Source organism: Topomyia yanbarensis, chromosome 2 (genome assembly GCF_030247195.1).
Source record: "Topomyia yanbarensis strain Yona2022 chromosome 2, ASM3024719v1, whole genome shotgun sequence".
NCBI classification, from domain to species: Eukaryota; Metazoa; Arthropoda; class Insecta; order Diptera; family Culicidae; genus Topomyia; species Topomyia yanbarensis.
The window spans coordinates 468,194,075-468,216,563 of record NC_080671.1 but is presented as its reverse complement, the minus strand read 5'-3'; the positions used below and the strand labels follow the sequence as shown (position 1 = coordinate 468,216,563).

Below are 22,489 nucleotides of genomic sequence, written 5' to 3'. Positions count from 1 at the left end.
TTATGCGTTGGAAATGTTTCGAGGTACTGTTGCGATGGATAGACAGGAGGTCTGGTAAATACATCTCGGAAGTGATCTGCAAAAAGGTTCGCCGACTCGGCAGCGGACTGTGAATTTTTGTCTCGAAGATAGATATTTTCTGGTACACTCACGGAACGTTTTCTGCTGTTTATAAATGTCCAGAATGTCGAAGGATTATTTCGAAGGCTGCGCTGAACTTGATTCAGATATTCACCGAATGCACTGTTCCGGGCTGTTTCATATTGCAGTTCAGTTTGACGAAGAATAGTTTTGTTGTCGTCGGTCCTATGATGCAAATATCGCTTTCGTTGTTTCCGGAGTACGTTGCGTAGGCGACCAAGCTCAGCGTTCCACCACGGAAATTTATATTCTGCTTTTCTGCTGACACGTTTTTTTAGGAACATTACGGCGAAGAATCTCATATATGGCATCATAGAACGCCACAACTACCTGATCTTAGCCATTTCCAACCAGCATCTCACGCCAATTGAGTGCACCAATGGCCATTGCGACTTCATCGAAGTTGCATCGAGTAAAGTCTAAATTGAAGTCGTCGTTAATCAAAAGTATCAAAAGCTTCACCGTCATCAGAACGCGTATCAAGTCTTAAAACGAAGGGTTTATGGTGAGGGTCAACCTTCAGTATAGATGTGGGAGGCTCAATCAGTTCGAACACGTCCGTGTCATTGACGAAAGGGTCCGTCCATTCACGTTGCTAAAAGAGCAGATTTGATTCAAGCCACCAGCGACCAAAGTTCCGTGTTCCGTGGTTGCATTTTCAGAAAGGTAGCACTTATAATCGTCATCAAAAATCCGCTGAAGATTAGAAAGATTATAATCACCTACAACAAGTACATTGCCGCGCCTATTACATTTGTCCAGGATGCTTTGGACTGCAGAAGAGTGAACGTTGAACAAGTCAGGATCACTGTTCGGCTTTAGATAAATGCAAACAAATATATAACGATCGACCTGGCAGTGAAACGCGTACGACAACTTGCTCCAAACATTCACATCCAGGCATTTTTAGTATAGTCCCAGTTAGATGTTTCTTTATCGCTATGAGAACACCACCTCCGCGACGTAGATGACTGGTAAAAGAGTTGCGATCGCATCGGTAGATTGCGTAGGTCGTCGTTAGCTCGGTGTTTAATATATCATCACGTAACCAGGTTTCAGTGAGAACGATAATGTCGTAGTCGCAGAAAGTGAGCGCAAGCAAGAAAGCCTGCGTTTTTGTTCTCATTCCACGGACGTTCTGGTAGTAGACGGACAGGAAATCAGGTGTTGTACGCAACGGCATGCTATGAACCAAGAGGTTTTCAGAAAGCGAACTGTCATGTAAAGCAAAATACGCGTTTGAGAAGGGAATTCGGAAGACCCCCTCACGACCTCCGACCGCAGGACCGGTACGACTAAGCGGGTCGCTGGCTGGTAGCGCGACTGCGTCGGAGCGCTTGGGGGCTTCCGTAGTGCTGTATAACGGGCGTCCCGGTGATGGCAGCGACAAACAATGTGCACCTTCATTTAGTTGGTTCAAATCGTTAGAGAGCACGACCGGGTCAGAAGGATGAAATTCCAGTCGACTGCTGTGCAGATAATCTCTGTGACGGCGTCCTAACTATTGTGTTCAGCAGCAGTCTGTAGTGGGAGGCGTTCTGAGCGAGCAGAAGCGATGCGATCTAACTTTCCACTTAGACATTGAAGTTGTTTGCAGGTTTGCAATGATGGTAGAATCAAACGAATTGTGTTTGTCGACAGACTGCAATTGAGATTTGTTTTGAGGGTGTGCAGAATCTATAATTGCTTCGGAAGGACATATACCCTCCTTGACATATATGTCAATAGATGTCAATTTTCATCGATAGATGGGCGAATATTACTAGTTTGGAAGCATAACCACTGCAGGCAAGTTATTACACAAAAATAAAGCTGAAGTGTGGTTTTAACCTTAGGGTCATTCACCTCTTTTTTCTGTTAGGAAAAAATTCTTTTAGAAACGCTCTAACCCTATACGCTGGTTTAAAAATCGAACCTTGGTTGGCTGCGTACAAGGCAAACGATTTACCAATTACGCCATACCCGCCCCTTTTTTGATGCATTAAATGCGAACAAAACAGGAGAACAATTGATAATTCTCTATTCTGATTATTGCTGGTTCATACCATCGTCAGATTTTTTGGAATTCTCGTTCGGTTACATATGTTGAGGTTGGCCAAAAAATCGAATTTTTTTAATTCTTCTATCTTAAAGTTCAGGATTTTAAGAACGTTATCCTAAATTTTCATAGAAATCGGAGCAGTAGACGCAGTTATAGCATTTTTCATCTTGCTCCCTTACGAAAGCGTAACTTATACTTGAAACTTTAAATGCGATTATTTTCAAATCATTTTTTTCCAAAAACGTCTTTGCGGTGACTACGATTGCCGAAAAAAGTTTTCAACCGATTTCAAAACTTTTTTTTAAATTGTTCGTAGTTTAACTGCCGTATCCTTGAACGATTACATTTTTCGCCAAAATTTTTATATTATTGTTATGAATTTTTTAATATTTTTTTAGGTGAAAATAGTGTTTTTTTTGGAAACTCGTGCTTGTTTCCAAAAAGAAAAAAGTTTTAATTAATCGTTCAAGGACACCACAGGTACAAAATATACATATTATACTAATGATTTTTTTAGTTTTATGCTTTCAGTTGAGCTGTTGGACTGAAATCATAGTCACGACAAACCTCTTTGAAAAAAACGCGTTTTGCGGAAATTGCTCTAACTTCGATAATTATTAATATTTTTTCATGTTCTCTAGAGTATTTTGCAAATTGGACATTGTACTACACTGTACGAGTATTTCATAAAAAAGAAGGGAACTTACCGTAAAAAGTGCCTTCAAAAACGTCGCCAACCTTTGGTTCTAAAGCTAAAAAATATCTAATATACCAGAAGTACCCATGATATAAACTATATTAATACCGCTCAGTTTGAAGCGTTTTACTTCAGACTGGAGCTAATTCAAAACAGAACCGAGGGTTCATTTGTCTGTTCCATTTGACCATGTATTAGAATAGGGCTGACATAACACTATGATAATCTACGAAAATCAAATAACAATATGTCAATAAAATTCAACCTCTAAAAATAAACCAAGGTTACGATTTAAACACGAAGATGTCTTCAAATGAATTTAGTTCACAAAAAATTATCTCTATTTTCGAACTACGGGTCTTACAAAAATGTTATTCTTAACATATTTTGTTTTTCAATAAACATTCCACGTCGCTAATAGAAAGCTTCGAGATCACTCTATATTGTGTTGGCGAATCTCCTTTAGATGATTCAGAATCAGGATGGTTCATTTTCGAGCTTTTAATTTATCTTTGACATTAATCCGGTTTAACTAAAACTGAAATCAGCGGATAAAGAATGTTCTTCTGGTGATGGGTAAATTATTCCAAAAATACTCATCAAAATCTTTTTCGAAACAACTAAAGATTGGGCCGCTCTTTTCTTTTGAAGTTTTCATGGCGCCGCAGTGCTGACAACTGGTATTATTTTATTCACTTATCCTCTTCGCGGGACCCCTGGCCCGGCCCAGTGTGTGCACGCATAAACGCGGTGCTGGTATCAGGCCGACAACGCATTGTTGAAATGGTCAACAATTAGAAAAGCCAGAACCAATTCACCTACGAGTTGTAAGTGGACAATAGAATATAGTTTTAGATATGCTGCTTATTCGACAGGAAAACAAGCAACTTAAAATAGAATGGTCATGGACGTGAGCAATGATACAAGAGACGGCAAACTGATTAACTATCTCGTTTCAGTATGAGGCGCAGTCGAGAAAGAGGTTCGTCCAGGGCCGGCGGAATGCGTGGGTAGTATGGGTAGTACTACCCACTCGAAGATTACCGAGGGGGAAATTACCCACTCGAAAGTTTGGAACAAATCAAAACCTGAGATTAACCATGTTTTTTTTTCGCCCAAAATTCTTGCGTTGGAAATCCTCGATGTAAAACAATTGCATATTTTTATTCAGATACAAATTTCTTTGCTTTACAAATAAAATTCTCAAGAAAATTAGGATTTGTTTGAAATTTGGAATTATTTATTATATTATATACTCATGGAAATACATTTCGATACAACTACATCTTAAAACAATAAGTTCAGATCGATAGACAAAAAAATTTAATAAACAATTTTATTCAGACTATGGGATGCAGTTAGAAATATTTTTAAGAACAATATAAACAATTTTTAATTTTTTAACATGAATAATCATTTCAATAAAAATTGAAGCAAGGAGAAACAATAACTAGACAATCAGTAGACTTTTTATAAGGAAGGCAAAAGATTGTTGATCACAACATCAGTAGCAGAGACCTATCAGAGAACAATCAGAGAAAAATGACAAGGAAAAAAAGAAATTAAACTTGTCGCTTTGTGGCAAACGGAAGATCACTATCAGAACATCATGAACCGGATCGCCAACTAGCCTCCTTGGATCCGCTTGGAACTCTTGGGATCACATTGCAAGTACCTGATCGTAAGACAGCCAAAAGAGTAGATATAAATAAATTTGGAGGATAGCCAACATATCTCGGACTAGAACCAGGCCGAAAGGATTCGTTCAACGCAGATTTGGCGCTACACAACTAGAAAAAATCGTGTAAATTTACGTCTCTTGACCATGACTATACGAGCATCAAAAATGAAATAGTTTTACATTTGATTTTAATTTAACATGTCGTTGAATTTTGCGAGTCACGAAATTTTACTCCACATATGGCGTTTGTTTAAAATGTGTAATTTTATGGCACTGCGCTTGGAAAGTACAAGTATCATGTAAAATTAAACAGAACACGGTTATATTTCGTCATTTCGTGGATTACGGTTTGTTAGATTGTGGTAAGTTTCGAAATACCTGTTGAGGTATTTCGAAAGTTACCACAAGAGGTATTTTGAAACTAACCACAATAAAATTTAGTTTTGTTGGTGTGTAGAACACTAGGCGCACGACCAGACAACATGTTTAATGTCGCGATAGCCGTTACCGCAAGCGCAAAGAACGCTCTTTACGACTCCAATACGCCGGAAACGCGCATTCAACGTATAATGATTGGACATGATCCGAAATGCCACCCGAAAGAAGTCACGACATTCATCCATACTTTTAACCAAGGTTGGTTGATGCTGTTTGGGATTCCTAAACTTCCATTATCCCACAAAATTTGCCAATTTTCGAGCGTTCTCTAACTCTAAATCTAACTGAAAAATTTGTTAAGGCTGCGCGATGTTTCACAAATATTACCTTCTAATGCCTAAGTATCCGCCTTCTCACTATCATTCTAATCTAAGTGTCACTTTTCTTAGTACCCGGAATAGATCAATGCGAATGAACTCAAACTAATATTTGTATCAGGCAATCCGGAACGATTTCAATATAAAGAATATAGGATCGCCCATATTCTCTCCGGGATAATTAGGAGTTAGCGCGAGTATCTTTTCTGTCCGATAAATTTGTGTGTTTGAAGAACAATTATTACGTTTATATGCATTATTATAATTTCATCGCAAAACGTCTATCATTTGAATGTGAATTTACGTGGAATGCTGTTGTCGCCGATAAAGAATTTTTAGTTCCGTGTATTCCGATCAAAGGTCCAATCGAGTACACGACGTAGGGCTCAGCTGCTAGACGAAATATTGTTTCTCTCGTTCATCAGTTGACGAACCGGTGGCAATAACCGCGTTTTTCAGTTTGCATCGAGTTTTTTATTTGCGTTTCTAACGTCGCGTATATTCGGAAAAAATTGGGCGATCTGACGTTCAAAAAGTCATCATAGGACCTTTTCGCGTACAATTCTGAGCACTCTCTGCCCACAACGGAGTGGGAAACCGTCCACGGTTGTTCGCGCCAGGTATTCGTTTTGTCTGATCTTTAATCTCAGTGTAAAAAAAGCCAGTCAAAACGTTGCACACTGCCACCGGAGGAATTTCTCATTTAGATTCGATTGTTTCGGATATAGTGGACGCGTAACTCTTTCAATCAATGAGGACACTAATGAGGTAGAGTACAACGATAAATCTAACGCACTTGGCCGCCCAAGTAACAATTGAAGTTTTATAGCACACTACAAGTGCAATCTAAGTTTTATCAGTGGCTACAAAACTATCATAAAACCACAATTGTTACTAGGGCGCGCTGGTTGGCATTCGTGTCATTTCCACTGTATTCAAGATGGTCGTACTGAAGTTGTCGCGAATATCATGCAGTAAGATAGATCGATTATCAGCATGAAGACAACCCCATGACACGCCGTGGGAGTTGAAATATTCTAGAACCAGTTGAGGTGCGATGTATATGGAAAGAATATCAATAAATCTTTGCCTATGATTCGGATTTAACAAGTGACAACTTCAATACCTGGTACCTAGCAAAGGCTAATCCGTTTGAAATAATAGCACGTTTTGATCCCCAAAACGCTCCTCGATATTATTTTCGGTCATGGCGAATAATGCTAAAATTGAGGAAGATCTACGTCGGAAGTAAACCTAGAAAAATAATATGACTAAAATATAGAGACACTTGAAGTTTTGAATGTCCCATGTGGACTTTCCGAGACCAGGAGCCAATGTCTTGATCCTCTCCGCATTTTCCACACCGTGCCTTATTTCTTCAATGGGTTCCTCAGTTCATGCCCCCGGATTACAAAAAGGCGAACAAGTAGACGAGCCCCGTTCAAAAGAACAAATTTTGGAAGAACAAATCCGGCGAAAGGCTCGAAATGAGGCAGATGGAAAATAAGTTTTCTAATACTCCTCGATTTTTACTGAACACAATTGCTTGCATACCAGAATTTACACTGACTGAAGCACAGGGATCTGGAAGGAGCCACCAATTCCGCAATCATGGCCCTTCTCGGAGACTACACCAACAATCTCTACTTCCCGTGCGGGTACGCAGACAAAATACTTTTTCGTGCACGGTCGAGTGTTGTTTAGTTAGATCACGCGATTTATCGATGACGTTAAATGGCTTGTCTTTAGTCCGGAAGTAGACCATCCGGGGGCCGGTTGTATTAGATATAATTTGTATCGAAAATGAGACTTATTGGTATGATTTTTGCCATCGGAGAAATATTCAAATCGACCTCCACTAACCCTGAAAGGATGTCGGTTGCCGGAGAAACCCATCAGATACCCATCGCCGGAGATAGCACAATCAGAAAAAAAAACCGACTCGAAATAGTGAAGGGGTATTTCGGTCGTAGTTTAATTGAATTTTTTTTCTATCACGAACGTCAACAGCAAGGTAGCGACTGCACAAAACGTTAACAATCCTTCCCGTCATGTACGGAAAGCAAGACATATAGTTCGTCTGGATCTAAGCACCAAATCTGGGCCTGGTTCAAATCCTGACCTGGTAAGGGGAAAAGGGGATGGGCTAGATCCAGGGACTGGTCCATTACCGGGTATTGGTCCAGATTCGGGAACTTGTCCGGATCCGGATACTGGTCCGAATCGGGAACAAGCCCAGATCCGGAAACTGATCCAGATCCGGGAGGTCCAAATTTGGGAACTGGTCCAGATCGGGAGCTGTGTTGGATCCGGAAACTGCCTAAATTTTTTCTTTCACTATCCAAGTTACCCTATAAAAAATCCGTAGTTCCGCCTATTTCGGCCAAAATTGGTGCAGATAGCGATCTGAATTTGGGTAGAAATCCGCCAGACCTCCGGCTGGTTTGGCTCGATACTAATACTATTATAGAAATCGACCGAATTATCCTACATCGTCATTCCACCGTTTACTACCTTTGCGGTAATATGAGTTTAATACAGCAATGCGCTATTGCTCTGTTACCAAAAAGGCAATAGAATCTTACCCAAAAGTAATAGAAACATGCCCGTTGGATTTTGGGTGTAGTATTCAACAAACATATTTTCGCCAAGCCGTCGGACAAACAGCCCTGTTAATAAAGAGTGTTTCTAAATAGCCACCAGATATTATCAGGGAATTTTCATTTTCACTTACACACGCTATTTGAACTTTCGTCAGTACGAAGAGAAATTACTTCGAATCTTACTACCCACTCGGGAAAAAGGTGTTCCGCCGGCCCTGGGTTCGTCGGCATTAGCCAATTATGATTTGATCCTTCGTCTAATTAGAAAGTTAAGAAATCGTTGATAACTCTAGGGTATTCTCTACAAAAATACCATTAAGATAATGGAGGTAATCTTAACTATGACCAACATTCGAAACATTATTAGAATTCTCATGTACAAACGACCTACGTTATTAAAGCCATCCTAATATAAACAATAATCTGACCGCGGGAAATCTATTCGCACAGTAGGAATAAAGTGAGCGAATGAGGAATGGGTTCTCACTCCACATGGTAGATTGATCTCGTTAGATATGTGAAAAATTCGGTTCATTTTCTCATATGCCGAAGAGTAAACAAACTGTTGAAAAAAGAAACTAGAAAACCATCGCTCACTAATCCCCTATTAAATTTGTTTTCTTCAGCGGCTAACTTGATGTGTATTTTGATGTCGGTGGACGTCAGTCTTTCTACATCAAGGTCACAGCAAGCGTCAAAAATGCAAATAGTGATGAACAGTTCGCAATTAACTGATAATGATCCCGTCATCGCCACCGAGTGTCTAAAGGCAACTTTTGAACAACCTTGGAAACGACGTTGTTTATTACGGCACAAACAAACACAGAGCATAAAGAAAATAATAACTAAAGACCCCACTGCAACGAATCACCAGTTGCGCAGAATCAGAGCGATTCTTACGATACGGTGGCGTTTGGGTGTGCCATAATCAACATCCCGTGCGTATTTATCAATACCTGCTATGGTTTCTGATTTGTTGTGGGTGCATTTGCACACCCATCATTCGTGAAAGTTTGTTAGAAAAAGCAAGGGGGTAGCTAGTATAGGTATATTTACTTTATGCACAGAGGCAGATTTTGTCTCGACGCATGCTATGACCTTGGATGTAGACGTGTTTACCATTTTCCTAACTTTTCTTTTTCAGTTTGAAAAAAAACAACCTAAAACCTGTTAACAATATCAACAAATAATGAAGTTCTATTTTTGGTTTCACAATAATAAGTTGAAATGCAGTTTATCGCGACAAATTTGGACAGTGGACAATCTCATCACCTTTACTAATGTTTTCATCATCTTCGTAGTACAAAATTGCACCGAGGTCAGAGCGTTATGAGCGCTTGTTCAAGAGGCAAACCAACAACAGATCGGACATCTTTGACAGGTTTCGATCACGGTTTTTTCTCGAATAGACAGTGTTATCTATTTGTTAGCATTTGGTACATATGTTATATTTTTAGCAAGTTGTTGAAAGCTAGCAGTGAACTGTCTTACCCCGAGTTACCCCAAATTTCGCACCATCGTTATTTTCTTTTTGTCGAAATGGTTGTTAACACCCAGTTACCAAAATATTTTTATAGCTATTATTGTTGCAAAAATGTTCCATTATTTCTACAAAATTATTGAAAAGTATTGAAATCTTTTGCCTTTATATAGGACACAAAGTGCAATCCAAGTTGACCCATCTGTCCGCTTTGAAATATCGTCCCAGTTTGTTCCTCGCACTTTGTGACTTCGGGGAACTTCTTACCTTTCACCCATTCGAGTATTCCGTCCCAGATATTTCAATCAACCCGATTCTAGAGCGCGCAATGACGCATGTTTTTCCCGAACGGTGCGCAAAATGCGCCGTCCTGTCGTCGGTCGGTCAGTCGATCGGTCACGCACCGTGCGCCTCCATCGACATTATCCGAACCACAGCAGCCAACCAGCAGCGCCAATGCACAGCACAGCGCAGCGCAGCGGGACGCAGCCCGCCCATAAAATTATGACTGAAATGCTGTCCAGCTTCTCGCGGCCCTGACTGACTGGTAATTATTAGAGAAATATTCAACGAGCACTTTAACGACTTTTATAGGAGCAGGCCAGGCCGGGGCGGCTTGTTCGAAGTCGATTCTAAATTTAAGACTGGCGGCACCGAATAACATCTGGCACTTTCCAATAACAAAATGAGGCTGATCGTTTTCCGGTGATGCGACCGGACTGGTTGGCCAATCACAGAGTACGGGGAAAATGGTCTTACGCCACAGTATCGTGGCATTTTCGGTGTTTCTTAACAAGATTAGACAGTAGAGAAGAAAAATTATAGGATACTTACTCATGGCGCTGATGGTGTTGACGTTCAGTGCTACAATGTTGGAAGATGTGCCAAGTGCACTCCGCATGCAATGGATGGGTGACTTTATGAGGAACGAAAAATCAAGCTGGAATCCTAGTATCTAAGTGCATCTTAAGAAATTGGTTAGGTGTAGATTGTGCATTGCTCTTATCCATACGGTGCAGCAGCACAGCAGCAGGTGCATTCTGCGTCATCCTTCACTCACTCGCTCGCGTCATCCTTGCTTTCTAATGAAACTATCTCTCGCTCACACATGCTTGTTGCTCCCTTCGCAGAAGGACAGGATCCCTTTAGGAGAATCCTTCGTACACGAGCCAAAGCAGGAACAGAAGACCGATAAGGATCAAGAACGTTGTCGCGAGATTCCTAGTTTCACTCATCCTGAGCTAGCTTTGTGCTTTGTGCTTCGGGTGCGATGCGTTGTGTGCAAAGTTATAACACTAAAATAAATCGGAAATTGAAAAATTAATTTCACCAAGATGCACTCCACGTTATTCGACCGAAACGGCAAACAGCGCAGGATAAACTGCCAAGCTGGTTAGTCAAGCGCACAATATCTAGTATACAAAGAGTAAAGCTCACATTTAGTATTATTGCCCGGTGGGTCGTTAGATGTTTTCCAGCGGAGAGTACGATCGATACTGACAGTCGGATGGAAAAAGATAATTTCTTCTAAAAATACCGATATTTTTTCGCTATATAATGCACGTACCAGAAGAAGTTATGTGCTTATGGTATATAGCAAAAAGTATGTGTTCAAGCAGAGATTTTTTTTTCTGCGCCTATCCGCCCTCCTTCGAGGAAACAGACTGACCGGAGTTGCGCGTGTTACTTGTTGAGTTAAAAATACCGCCTGGTTCCGATCGAAAATAAACAAATAACATCGATTTTTAAGTCATGCCCATTGAAAACAAGATTCTTTCTTTTATTTTTTGCACTGATGAGTCCGTAATGTGTTTTCCTTTTTTTACAGGTTTGCCACGCCGCTGCTTGCTGTTGCGTTTGGAGTCTCAACCTCTTCAAACACTAATGTGACAGGCAAGATGTCTCCGCGCTTGAAACAGCACTGCTGCCAGTTCAAAACATATATAACACGACGGTTGAAGGATTTTCGGCGGGGTAATTGCACCGGTAGACAAGACCGTTCCACTTTTTCGGTCCTAGGCGGTGACACCAGTATGGATTGTTCTCTCAATGTTTGATACATGTTTGAAGAATCTGCATAAATAATTATTGTAATTATTTTGGTTCTGGAAACATCTCTATCTTTTATAAGCTTAAGTAAGAAGGGAAGTTTTAAATGCAACATGTAGTAAACTACCGGAGAATAACAATAGTATTTCTCTATTATTTTTGGCATATAGACGAATTTCGAAAACTCGAACAAATGTTGGCAGCACCCTCTCAGATTTTAGTGAAACTTTCTGTACATGAGAACTTTGTCACAAAAAGCCACTTTGCATATTTTGTTTTTCCAAAAATGATCTAGACTGTTTTTTGAAAAGGGCCAAACTTTTTTTACCATTTTTTTTCAAATGGCTATATTATTAAAAATGACAAATCCTACAAAAATGTTATAGGAGTGGTTTTCACAAAATTAATCAAATTTTTAAATAAAAATATTGAAAAAATTCTTCATTGACTCCTACACTGAAAAAAAATCGATTTTAAAAATTTAAAGTCGATTTACAATAAAAAAAACCATTTTTGATTTGGATGAAATTTTGTTGCAAGATAGGTAATTATGTTCCCTACCTACCGTCAAAAATTCAAGTTGAGCACTTTCAAGGAAAAAAAGTTATTTGAAAAAAACTTTTCCTTGTCCAAACTGAATTTTTTTCAGTGTATTTTTATCGAAAACTAAACCAATGAAAGTCATAGTCATCTCAGAATCCATTTTCCCAACTGCTAGTTTCCTGATACAAGCAAAAAGTATCAGTAACGAATTTGGTATATATTTATAACAAACTTGAATGAAGACTGGAAGATTGGAAGACTAGAAGACTGGAAGACTTGAAGACAGCAGTTCATTTGTTCCTCTCAAAACTGATAAATTTTATGAAACAATTGACAAACTTTTCTAAAATTTATTTTATGTCTGATGGAGCAGCAGCACAATACAAAAAACATTGCAAGCTTGTGTAGATTCCACTCAAAGTATGAGTTAAGCGCAGGATTGCTTTTTTGCAGCATCCCATGGAAAAGGACCCAGTGATGCTTTTAGTGGCACTCTCAAGCGAATGGCAAAAAGAGCCAGTCATGCTCGCGACTATGGAAATACCATAACAACTCCCTGAGAGTTATATAACTGGACAGTTGAACAAACTGATAAAAATATCACCAAATGAATTTTCGGCTACATATTCACTTAACGGTAGAACAAAATGTCAGAAGAACTCTAATAGTGGTAAGCTTGAAGCTAGTTTGTACCGCCATACGGTACTATCTTTGATTTTAGGCCTGAGTTTAGTCCGGTCTAAGACGATAGTACCTGTTATTGCCGAAATGGCTGCATCCTGAAGCAAAACGAAAACAGTGTAAAAGGCCGCCATGACGGCAAACAATCTGCTACAAATATTCTTATTCTGATCGTTATTTATATTTTGATTCACTATCTATAATTTTCCATCACATCTTGGACGATTAGCATTTCCACTGTAGAACAAATTGTCGTTTAATTCTTAGTGGTAGAACAGATATGCCCTGCGTATATATGAAAGTATGTATGAAAGAGTTGTGAAAGTTGAGACTGGACAGATGACTTGGCGAAATGACGCAAAAAGTTGAGTCAGATGCCACGTCGAAAATTGGTTTTGCGGTGTACCTCGTAACTCAAAATGTACTGGTCCAATCGTTGAGACATTTGCACAGTTGTTTTTTCATATCATTCCACAAGTAACTAAGGGAGCTTTTATTTTTTGGTCAGTGTTCGAATTTTCGTAGCACTTTGAAGCCAAAGTCCGATTTTTGCTAAAATACGATTAACATGTCATTGTAAAATAATAATAATATTAAGCATTTTGCAAAAATCTCTTGTAGTTACCAGGGCAATGATGTGAAGAAGAAGAACTGCAAAATTCAGAACGATTAGTCCAGAAAATTTTGAGTTATGGTTTACATCGCATTTTGTCGAGGTACCTCCATCAGGAATCATGTGAAGATTCACTGTCTACATCCAGTGTCAGGTTCAATCTGTAAAGTTATAATTGTCAATACATTATCAGACAGATCGCACGACTATAGGAAGTAATTAATTGTAATTTGTTATTTTTTAATCGGAATTTGAAGCTTTCTCAATTTTTGCATGACGTCAGCGAAAATTCGTTGAACTGAACGTTTTAGCAATCCAAGATGTTGAAAGCTCAGCAATTTGGATTCAACCCATTTGACAGATTTACTTCGCTGAAAATTTTGTTAGCAAATAAAATCCTTCCAATCTGCATTGATGCATTACAGAAATACATCTATATTCTATGTCTGCCACAGTACAAACAAGAATATGAAATATAATACTTGTAAATTTAAAATAATCATTCTGTCAAAGTTTAATTTTTTGTTTGACCAAAGTTTAAAATAACAATCATGACACCAGTTACAAACATTGGTTGAACCACCTCAAACTTATTTTCTTTTGTGCATTGAATATTATGTCACTACAAAATGCTGTACATCATCGGCTAACTATTAACTATCCAACAAGTTAAAGTGCTAAGTTCACAAACATATCAGCTACAAGTTGACAAAATTGTTCGGCAGCCCTAAGTTTGCGCCGCTAAAACAACAAAAATTATCCATAAAAAATTGAAAAACGATCCATAAAAAAGTTGTCCATGTTCCATAAAACAAAACTGAAAATCCATAAAACAGTGTGAATGATCCATAAAAAGGGGTGATTTGATCCATAGATTATGTAAAATTGAACCATAAAATGGTCGCAAAAGAGCACTAAAATAGTAATAAAAGAGCAATTAAAATCAACTAATGACCCATAAAAATATTGGAAATGTTCCATAAAATGATACATTTTGCGCCATAAATTAACTGACATTGATCCATAGAATATTAACAATGTACATTAAAACACATCGATATGTTCCATAATATCGACAAAAATGTTCCACGGTATTACAAAATGGAGCAATAAAATGTCAGAAAAAGTTCCATGAATTTGATGAAAATTATTGCTAAATAATTTTTCTTGGTCCATAGAAGATGTAAAAATGAACATTAGAAATGATTCATATATCGAACGTTAAATAATGGTTCATGGATATTTACAAAACGATCCATAGGAAAATAAAATGTAAAACGATCCATTATTAGAGTCTGTTCGGTTCATCTAGAAAGTATACAATTTCAACTATACTAATGTTAGGATTTTTTGAGTTCCTACTTATACTTTCATTTGACTGCTCAACTAATTCAGAATCTTGCAATGGATTGTTAAAAATAGTATTTGATACATTACTTAGAGTCTGCAATTATTTTGATTTTTCATCGGTTTAAACGCGCTATCGTTTCAGTTTTTTTGCAAATTCGATTGCTTATCCCGTATCGAACTTAGACATAGTGTCGGTTTTTTTTCAACTCTGGTCAATATATGGATTTCGGTGAAATCTATTCACTCGTGTTTGCTGCTATCGACCATTGTTTTATTTTCGCATTCGGCATACCCGTGCTCATTCACAGTAGTGAACGTCAACTATACGAAACCAATAGTGTTTGTCCGGTGCCGTCATAAGGAGAACAATGTCTAAAAAGTGTGATGCGAGCCCTTGTTTCTCCGGTACCGTTCGCAGTGGCAAAGTTGAGTGTGGAAAATGTCGCAAATCCTTCCACCTCAAGTGTGCTAGTTTGAATAGCAACCAGCACAAAGCCGTACGCGATTGTCCCGGAGCCTTTTGGTTTTGTCAGTTGTGCCGTAGCTCTGGAATCCATCAGCATCAACCAATACAAAACCCTACACTCGATCTCATTCTACTCCGTATAACATCTATAATGAAACTAGTTGGCCTACAAATCGATGCTACTCGTGCTTTGTGTCGCAATCTTTCCAACGGACCACCACGCCCCAGTAACTGCAACCAGCCTCATAGCCAACCCACCCATCCCAACGCTACTGTTAACTTCGAGGAAGAGCTGAATCGGATGCACTTCTCATTCTCCGAAATCTTCAACTCACTCATGCCTGGCGACGATACTTCCTGCGGAAACAAACGAGACCGTACCTCAAGTTTCAACTCATCTCGACGGCCACGGGAAGATAAGCGACGGAGAGTTGATGTTTCAATCGGTACGTCTGATTTTTCCAATATTATACCAGTCCCTCTTATAGATGCACCTGTGAACACCTGCGCTATTGATGATATTGCATCTGCTGCTGCTAATTCCGAGCTCATACCGACTACTACTACGCCGCCGACTAACGTTATTACTACTGCTGCACCCATTGCCATCGAACCTACTGCTACTGCTGTGTGCTTTACCGAATCAACTGCTGCTATATCAACTGCCACTGCATCTGCTGCGATTGCATCAAATGATGCATCTAATATCATCGTTTTGCCTTCTTATACCGAGACCACTGCCGTCACTGGTCTTGCTGCACCCACTACCGCCATAGCCACTTCCCATGCCACTGTTACACCTATTTCAATAGCAAATACTACTGCTGCACCTGATATTGCCGCACCACCTCGCCCATCTGCTGCCGCTGCACCACCTGCAATTGCTCCAGTTTTCGAAACCATTCCATCGCTGATCACCCCAGCATATGCTGCGCGTTCATTTGCTCCCGCCGCAGCTGCCATGCGCACTAACAGCTCCACATCCGCTTCCCACAACGCAAATACTGCTAACGCAACCGTATGTTTCAACACCGGCGCCAGTGTACGTGCTGTCGTCGATGATCAACCCCACCGTCACAGTCAACAATTTCTACAGCAGCCCACGGTTCCCGGATCACAGTTTGCCATACAAAGCTTAAGTATTCCTAATTGTAATTTAATTGAACGTTCTGAAACATTAACAATTCCAACGCTCTCGGTTGCACCTCCCACAATATCAAGAAAATGGTTCTATGTAACTCGATTCCAGCCAAATGAAACTGCTAATAATTTAATCCTCTATATAGTAAGCAAATCCAGGTGCGACCCAAACTTGATTTTCTGTGTTAAGCTAGTACGCCAAGATCGTGAACAGGAACGACCGTTATCTTATGTATCTTTTAAGATCAGTGTTCCTACTACGCTCGAGGGACTCCTCACCTCAAAGGATTTCTGGCCTCCCGGGATTACTATCTCTCCTTTTTTAGATCGGAGTTTGAACAAACGTTTTCAAACCGCCCCGTTGGTGAAAGAGAATTTGCTACCAAGTCAACGTCTTTCCAATACAATGCGACAAATAACCAATGGATTACCAGCACGAACAATTCAATCGCCGAGAACCCCTTTGCTACTCAATACCCCATTGCCCAATCAACTCTATCAGTACACCCTTCAAGCCCATCGCACACCAACATACCCACTTCAACTGCCACGAGAACGAGGAATTCAGACATCACTGGTTTGAACCAACAACTCGAATTTTATTACCAAAATGTTGGCGGTATGAATACGAGAATAACTGATTACTACTTAGCCTGCTCCGATGCATCATATGACATCTATGCCTTTACTGAAACCTGGTTGAATGGTAATACGTTATCACACCAAATATTTGGCCCGCTTTACACCGTTTTTCGGTCCGACCGAAATAGTTCTCACAGTAGCAGGAACCATGGAGGCGGAGTTCTTATTGCAACGCGTTCTCGCTTTAAATCACGCCAACTCTTTCCCCCTAATTGCTCATGTGTAGAACAAATATGGGTCGCTCTAACGCTTTCAAAATCTACGTTATTCATTTGCGTAATATATATTCCTCCGGATCGTACCAGCGACGTAATATTGTTTAATGAACATCTTAGCTCTGTTACATGGATCGCTTCACAAATGAAAATTAGTGATAATATGGTAATACTTGGCGATTTCAACTTCCCAGGTATTAAGTGGGTCTCCTGTCCCGCTAAGTACCTCTTCCCTGACAACTCATTCTCCACCGTTAGTCACCTAGCAACAGAACTGTTGGACAGTTACAACACCGCAGGACTAGGACAAATTAACAACATCGTTAACAGTAACGGCCGTGTACTTGACCTATGCTTTGTTAGTTTAGACTTAATTAATGACTGTTCCATTTCTGAAGCACCGTCTCCGCTTGTAAAGAAATGCCACCATCATCAACCTTTACATCTTTCGATTCGCGATTGCTCGCCCATCGTCTTTCGAGATATATCTGAGTCTATCTATTATGATTACAAAAATGCAAATTTCCTCGCCATGAACCAATTCTTGAGTAACATCATTTGGAGCAATGTTGTCGATGGAAGAGATGTCAACGAATCTGCAACCGTCATATCGAACGTTCTACTGTACGCTATAGACCAGTACGTACCCAAAAAGTTAAAAAAAACTCCCTGCTCCCCTCCCTGGACAAATAGAACACTGCAACGTTTAAAATCTGCCAAAAGATCTGCTTTGAAAAAATTCTCGAAATTTCGCACGCGCCCATTGAAAATTCGTTACATTATTTCCAACGACAGATATAAACGTTTAAACAAACGTCTCTCTCGTATCCACGAACAACGCACTCAAAATCACCTAAAGTCCAATCCAAAGGCCTTTTGGAATTATATAAATAATCAAAGGAAGGAGTCAGGTTTACCATCGGTCATGATCCGTGATGCAAAAGAAGCTTCATCTACCAAAGATATTTGCGATTTATTTCGTAAGCAATTCAGCAGTGTTTTTACATACGATAAACTGAACTCTTCAGAAATATCTACTGCTGTTCTAAGAGTTCCATGTGGGCTCCCCATCGGTCAACATCCTCGTATCACTTCTGATGCAGTTATTACTGCATGTAGAAAGCTAAAAAAATCATGTAACGTCGGTCCTGATGGGATCCCAGCGATTGTTCTAAAACAATGTTCTACAAGTCTCGCTACACCCTTATCATGCCTTTTCAACGACTCTCTGCGATCAGGGATTTTTCCTGACTGTTGGAAGCGATCCTTCGTTTTCCCGGTTTTTAAAAAGGGATGTAAACGCGACGTGCGCAATTATCGCGGAATTGCAGCCTTGTGCGCTACATCCAAACTATTCGAGTCAATCGTCCTGGATTTTGTCACTCACAACTGCCGTAACATAATAGCTGAAGAACAACATGGATTTATTCCTAAGCGATCTACCAGTACCAACTTAGTTTCCTACACATCATACATAACTCATGCGCTCCAACAAAGACATCAAGTTGACGCGATTTATACAGACCTTACTGCAGCTTTCGACAAGATCAACCACCGTATAGCTGTTGGCAAACTCGAACAGCTGGGTTTTAATGGACCTTTTCTTAATTGGTTGCGTTCATACCTATTTGGCCGTCAAATGAGCGTTAAAATTGGAGATACTCTTTCCCTACCATTTGCTGCTACCTCCGGAGTTCCACAGGGCAGTCACCTGGGGCCCATAATCTTCCTGTTATACATGAACGATGTCCACCTTTTACTAAAATGTGTCAAGCTTTCCTATGCCGATGACTTCAAGCTATTCACCATCGTAAAATGTCTTGATGATGCAAGACTTCTTCAATGCGATCTAGAAATCTTCGCTAATTGGTGCAGCAACAATCAGATGGTCTTGAATGCATCTAAGTGCTCCGTAATATCCTTTACTCGTAAGCATTCATTAATTATTTTCAATTATGAACTTTATGGCAATAATCTTCGGAGAGATACTTCTGTTAAAGATCTAGGTGTAATTCTTGACTCAAAGTTAACATTTAGAGACCATGTTTCATACGTAACATCAAAGGCTTCCAGAACACTTGGATTTATCTTTCGTACAGCCAAAAATTTCAGAAATGTGCACTGTTTAAAGTCACTCTATTGCTCTCTAGTACGCTCGATATTAGAATATGCATCAGTGGTCTGGGCACCATTCTATCAAAACAGCATCAGCCGAATCGAGTCCGTTCAACGCAAGTTCTTACGATTTGCCTTGCGCCATCTTCCATGGAATGACCCGATAAATTTGCCCGCATACGAAGACAGATGTAAATTGATCGGTCTAGACCTGCTCAGTTGTCGTCGCAATGTCGCAAAGGCTTTGTTTGTCTCCGATATTATTCAAGGTAATATCGACTGCTCCGCATTACTCCAACAGCTGAACTTCAACATCCATCGTCGTGTTTTGCGATCCCATACTTTTTTCCGCCTTCCTGTTGCTAGAACTAATTATGGTCATAACGAACCCATAGCCTGTATGAGTCGTATGTTTAATCAACTCTCTGATGCCTTCGACTTTAATTTGTCCCGAGCCACCATAAAAAAAAAGTTTTTTGAAGTCATATCCACTGTTTAGTTGCTTTCGTTTATAAAATTTTTGTATTATGTTGTAAGTAGTACTTAAGCCAGTTTCACTTTTCGAGTTTGTGTTAGACATAGTTAATAAGCACTGAACTTACTTGTATGTTCTATCATTGTATATTATTTATATTCTGTGTATTATATAGTAATTAGCTTTTTTGTCATTAGGGTTAGCATATTGCCTGTTGACAATGAAAAGATGAGAAGGTTTTATGCCTACTGGAGAAGAGGCAAAAATGAGCTTCACTCCAGCGGGCTTTTCCCTGCTCCACAAATAAACAAACAAACAAACACCAACGACGTCAAATTAGCTATCGTCTCTATTTCCAACACCGAATTTATTGTTCCACTTCGTCCATCTTGCCTATCTGAATTGAAAAAATGTTTATGATTGAAACTTACAGCATTGTTAATTCAAAATTCTACCACCTATTTCAATCGGCTGCCGAATCTGCGAATCAAACAATTCGTATTTAACGACTATTTCTTGTGAACCGTTCCGTGGATCAGAGATTTCGATACCTTGAAACGAATTTAGTATAAAAAAAATTAACTTTATAAAAATTCAATTATGTTACCCTATTCATTTACTTCATGTACTGCTAAAGTGGACTCGTCGTCATTTGTACCTAGATTCTCTAATATACCGAAATCATTGCAACCAGGTTCGTAGAAATTTTCAATAATGATTGGATCCATCCCAACTGTTGGAGCTCTATGAGGCCTGACGAACGGATGCACAAATTCGCGATAGAAGAAGCGTATAATTCTATCTTCACGAGAAAGTTGACTAATATCGCCTTGTATTTTTTGCATTGTATGCGGACTAATCATGTCAACAGCTTGGACAACCTTATCGAATTCTATTAAAACATATCGTGATGAAGATGTCTCCATAGAGATAGCTGGATGTTCAGATGAAGAAGTGGAACGAACTGACGTCGAAGGCATGTGCTCAGTATTCTTCTAAGTTGGTGAAGATTCCGCCTCAGAACCACTGCAAACTAGGTTTGAATTTGGATCAACTTCTATGGGTACTGTTGCGGTTGCCAAGGTGGACAACGGGCTATGGTACGAAAGTGTGGGATGAGTAGATGCATCATGTAGTACTTGTTTACGTGCAATGCATTTAGTATAATCTACACTATCAGCTCTAAAAGGGTAAAGGCCACAACTTTGAAAGCCATTTTTAATGCTCTCCATTTTTATGCCTTGCTCTACTGCCTGCGAAAGTGCCCTACCAAAATGTATTAATGTGGACATTTCTCCGCAGTGTTCAAAGCGCCAGCTTTGAACCACACGTCTCCATGCATCTTTCAGCGGTTTGAAAACGGCAACATCCGCCGGCTGCGTAATATGAGTGGTTTTTGGATAAAGAGATACCAATATAATACCCAACTCTTGACCTCCATTGCTTTATGGGAAGCGTGGCCGTCCACAAAGAAAACCACGGGAAATTTGACAGCTTGCTGCACAAGAAAGGGATGAAACACTTTTTTGGTGTAAAACCGATAATTATCAACATCCATCCAGCCACAATCACTAAGTCCTATAGCCCACTCGCTTGGAAAACCTTCTGCTACTTCTTTACGCCTTCGTTTTCCGGGTAGGATTACTTGAGGAGTAACTACCGCACCGGCCGCACTGAAGGAGAACATTACCGTAACATTTTGTTTCCCAGGAGCTTGTTGTACTTCATAGACGTTACGAGACCCAGTTCGAGCAATAACTTCTTTCGTTTTTGGATGAAGATAGAAGGAAGTTTCATCGCCATTGTAGATCCTAGTTGGGTCTTCCATAATATCAAAGAATCCATTTTCCAGTAACCAATCTTTAGTCATGGTGAACCATCCACGGATATCTTCTTTACTGACTCGACTACTGGCCGTCGTTACCGCTTCCGGCTTACGCAGTGAAAGACCAGGATTTCTTCTTAAAAAAGCACCAAACCATTTACGGCCTAAACCAAAAAATCTTGTTGTTAACATGAATATTATGTTTGGCGTGACTGTACCTGGTATGTTGTTTTTGAAAGGCGTTTGGCGGGGATTTGATGCCAAAAACGCTTTTACTTTTGCCATAAGAGCAAAGGGGAAAACCCCGGTCTTGCATTCCGACCAAACAGCGAACAATACCGTTTTCTTCATTTTTAGTGAGTACTGACCGAGGACCTGTGGTGTTTTTGTTTTGCCAGTTACCACTTATTCGGTATCGAATTGTGGACATAGGACTTCCGTACATTTTGCAGGCCTTGTACAACGTCATTGCACCCTTCCGTATGCTCGAAATGCACTTGTTAATGGTTTCTTCTGAGCATTTTTCACTGCCGGGTTTTCGCTTAGAACCAACCATTGTAGTTTGAAGTTTATACTGAACAGTAATTAGGTATGTACAATCACACAAAACACTAAAAAGTTATGCCTAGGCAGTTATTTGCAGAGTCGTAGAATGTACACAAGCTTATAGCCACAACTGGAACAGTGATAAAATGGCCTACTTCGAACGATGCGAAATGAGGAACATGGCTAGTCAAGTGTACCAGTTGTAATAGTAGTGTATGAACAAATAAATATGGATAAATGGTGTATATTTGTTCTTTTTTATTAAAACTGCTTGTATTAAATTTACCTAGAACGCTATATGTTAATAGTTATTGTGCGTATTGTACTAATTTTTTATTGAATTGGAAACGTGTATTCATAGCTGAACTAGTAGGTTCACAGCGGGTATGATAATTTGAAATAAAATAACAATAAAATATTGCAAGACTTTT

General features: G+C 39.6%; 2 protein-coding genes across 4 annotated transcripts in view; both read right to left on the bottom strand.

The window, feature by feature from the left end:
* LOC131686170 (uncharacterized) overlaps positions 1–22,489 on the bottom strand; it is a 38,754-nt gene that overhangs the window by 4,681 nt on the left and 11,584 nt on the right. The window contains exons 1-2 of one of the 3 annotated variants that reach the window (XM_058970376.1): positions 10,836–11,041; positions 10,233–10,693 (exon numbers count right to left, since the gene is read on the bottom strand). In XM_058970376.1, coding sequence (XP_058826359.1) covers positions 10,233–10,299 — 67 coding nt within the window. In that variant the 5' untranslated portion in view covers positions 10,300–10,693; positions 10,836–11,041. Of the gene's footprint in view, positions 1–10,232; positions 10,694–10,835; positions 11,042–22,489 lie in introns of those variants that run through there. The other 2 variants (XM_058970374.1, XM_058970375.1) reach the window with 2 other exon arrangements.
* Positions 20,055–22,068, bottom strand: LOC131681221 (uncharacterized). Its single transcript, XM_058961925.1, has 3 exons — positions 21,915–22,068; positions 21,111–21,676; positions 20,055–20,084 (listed from the first exon to the last, which is right to left on the bottom strand). Exons 1-3 carry the CDS (start codon positions 22,066–22,068, stop codon positions 20,055–20,057), a joined length of 750 nt encoding a protein of 249 aa, XP_058817908.1.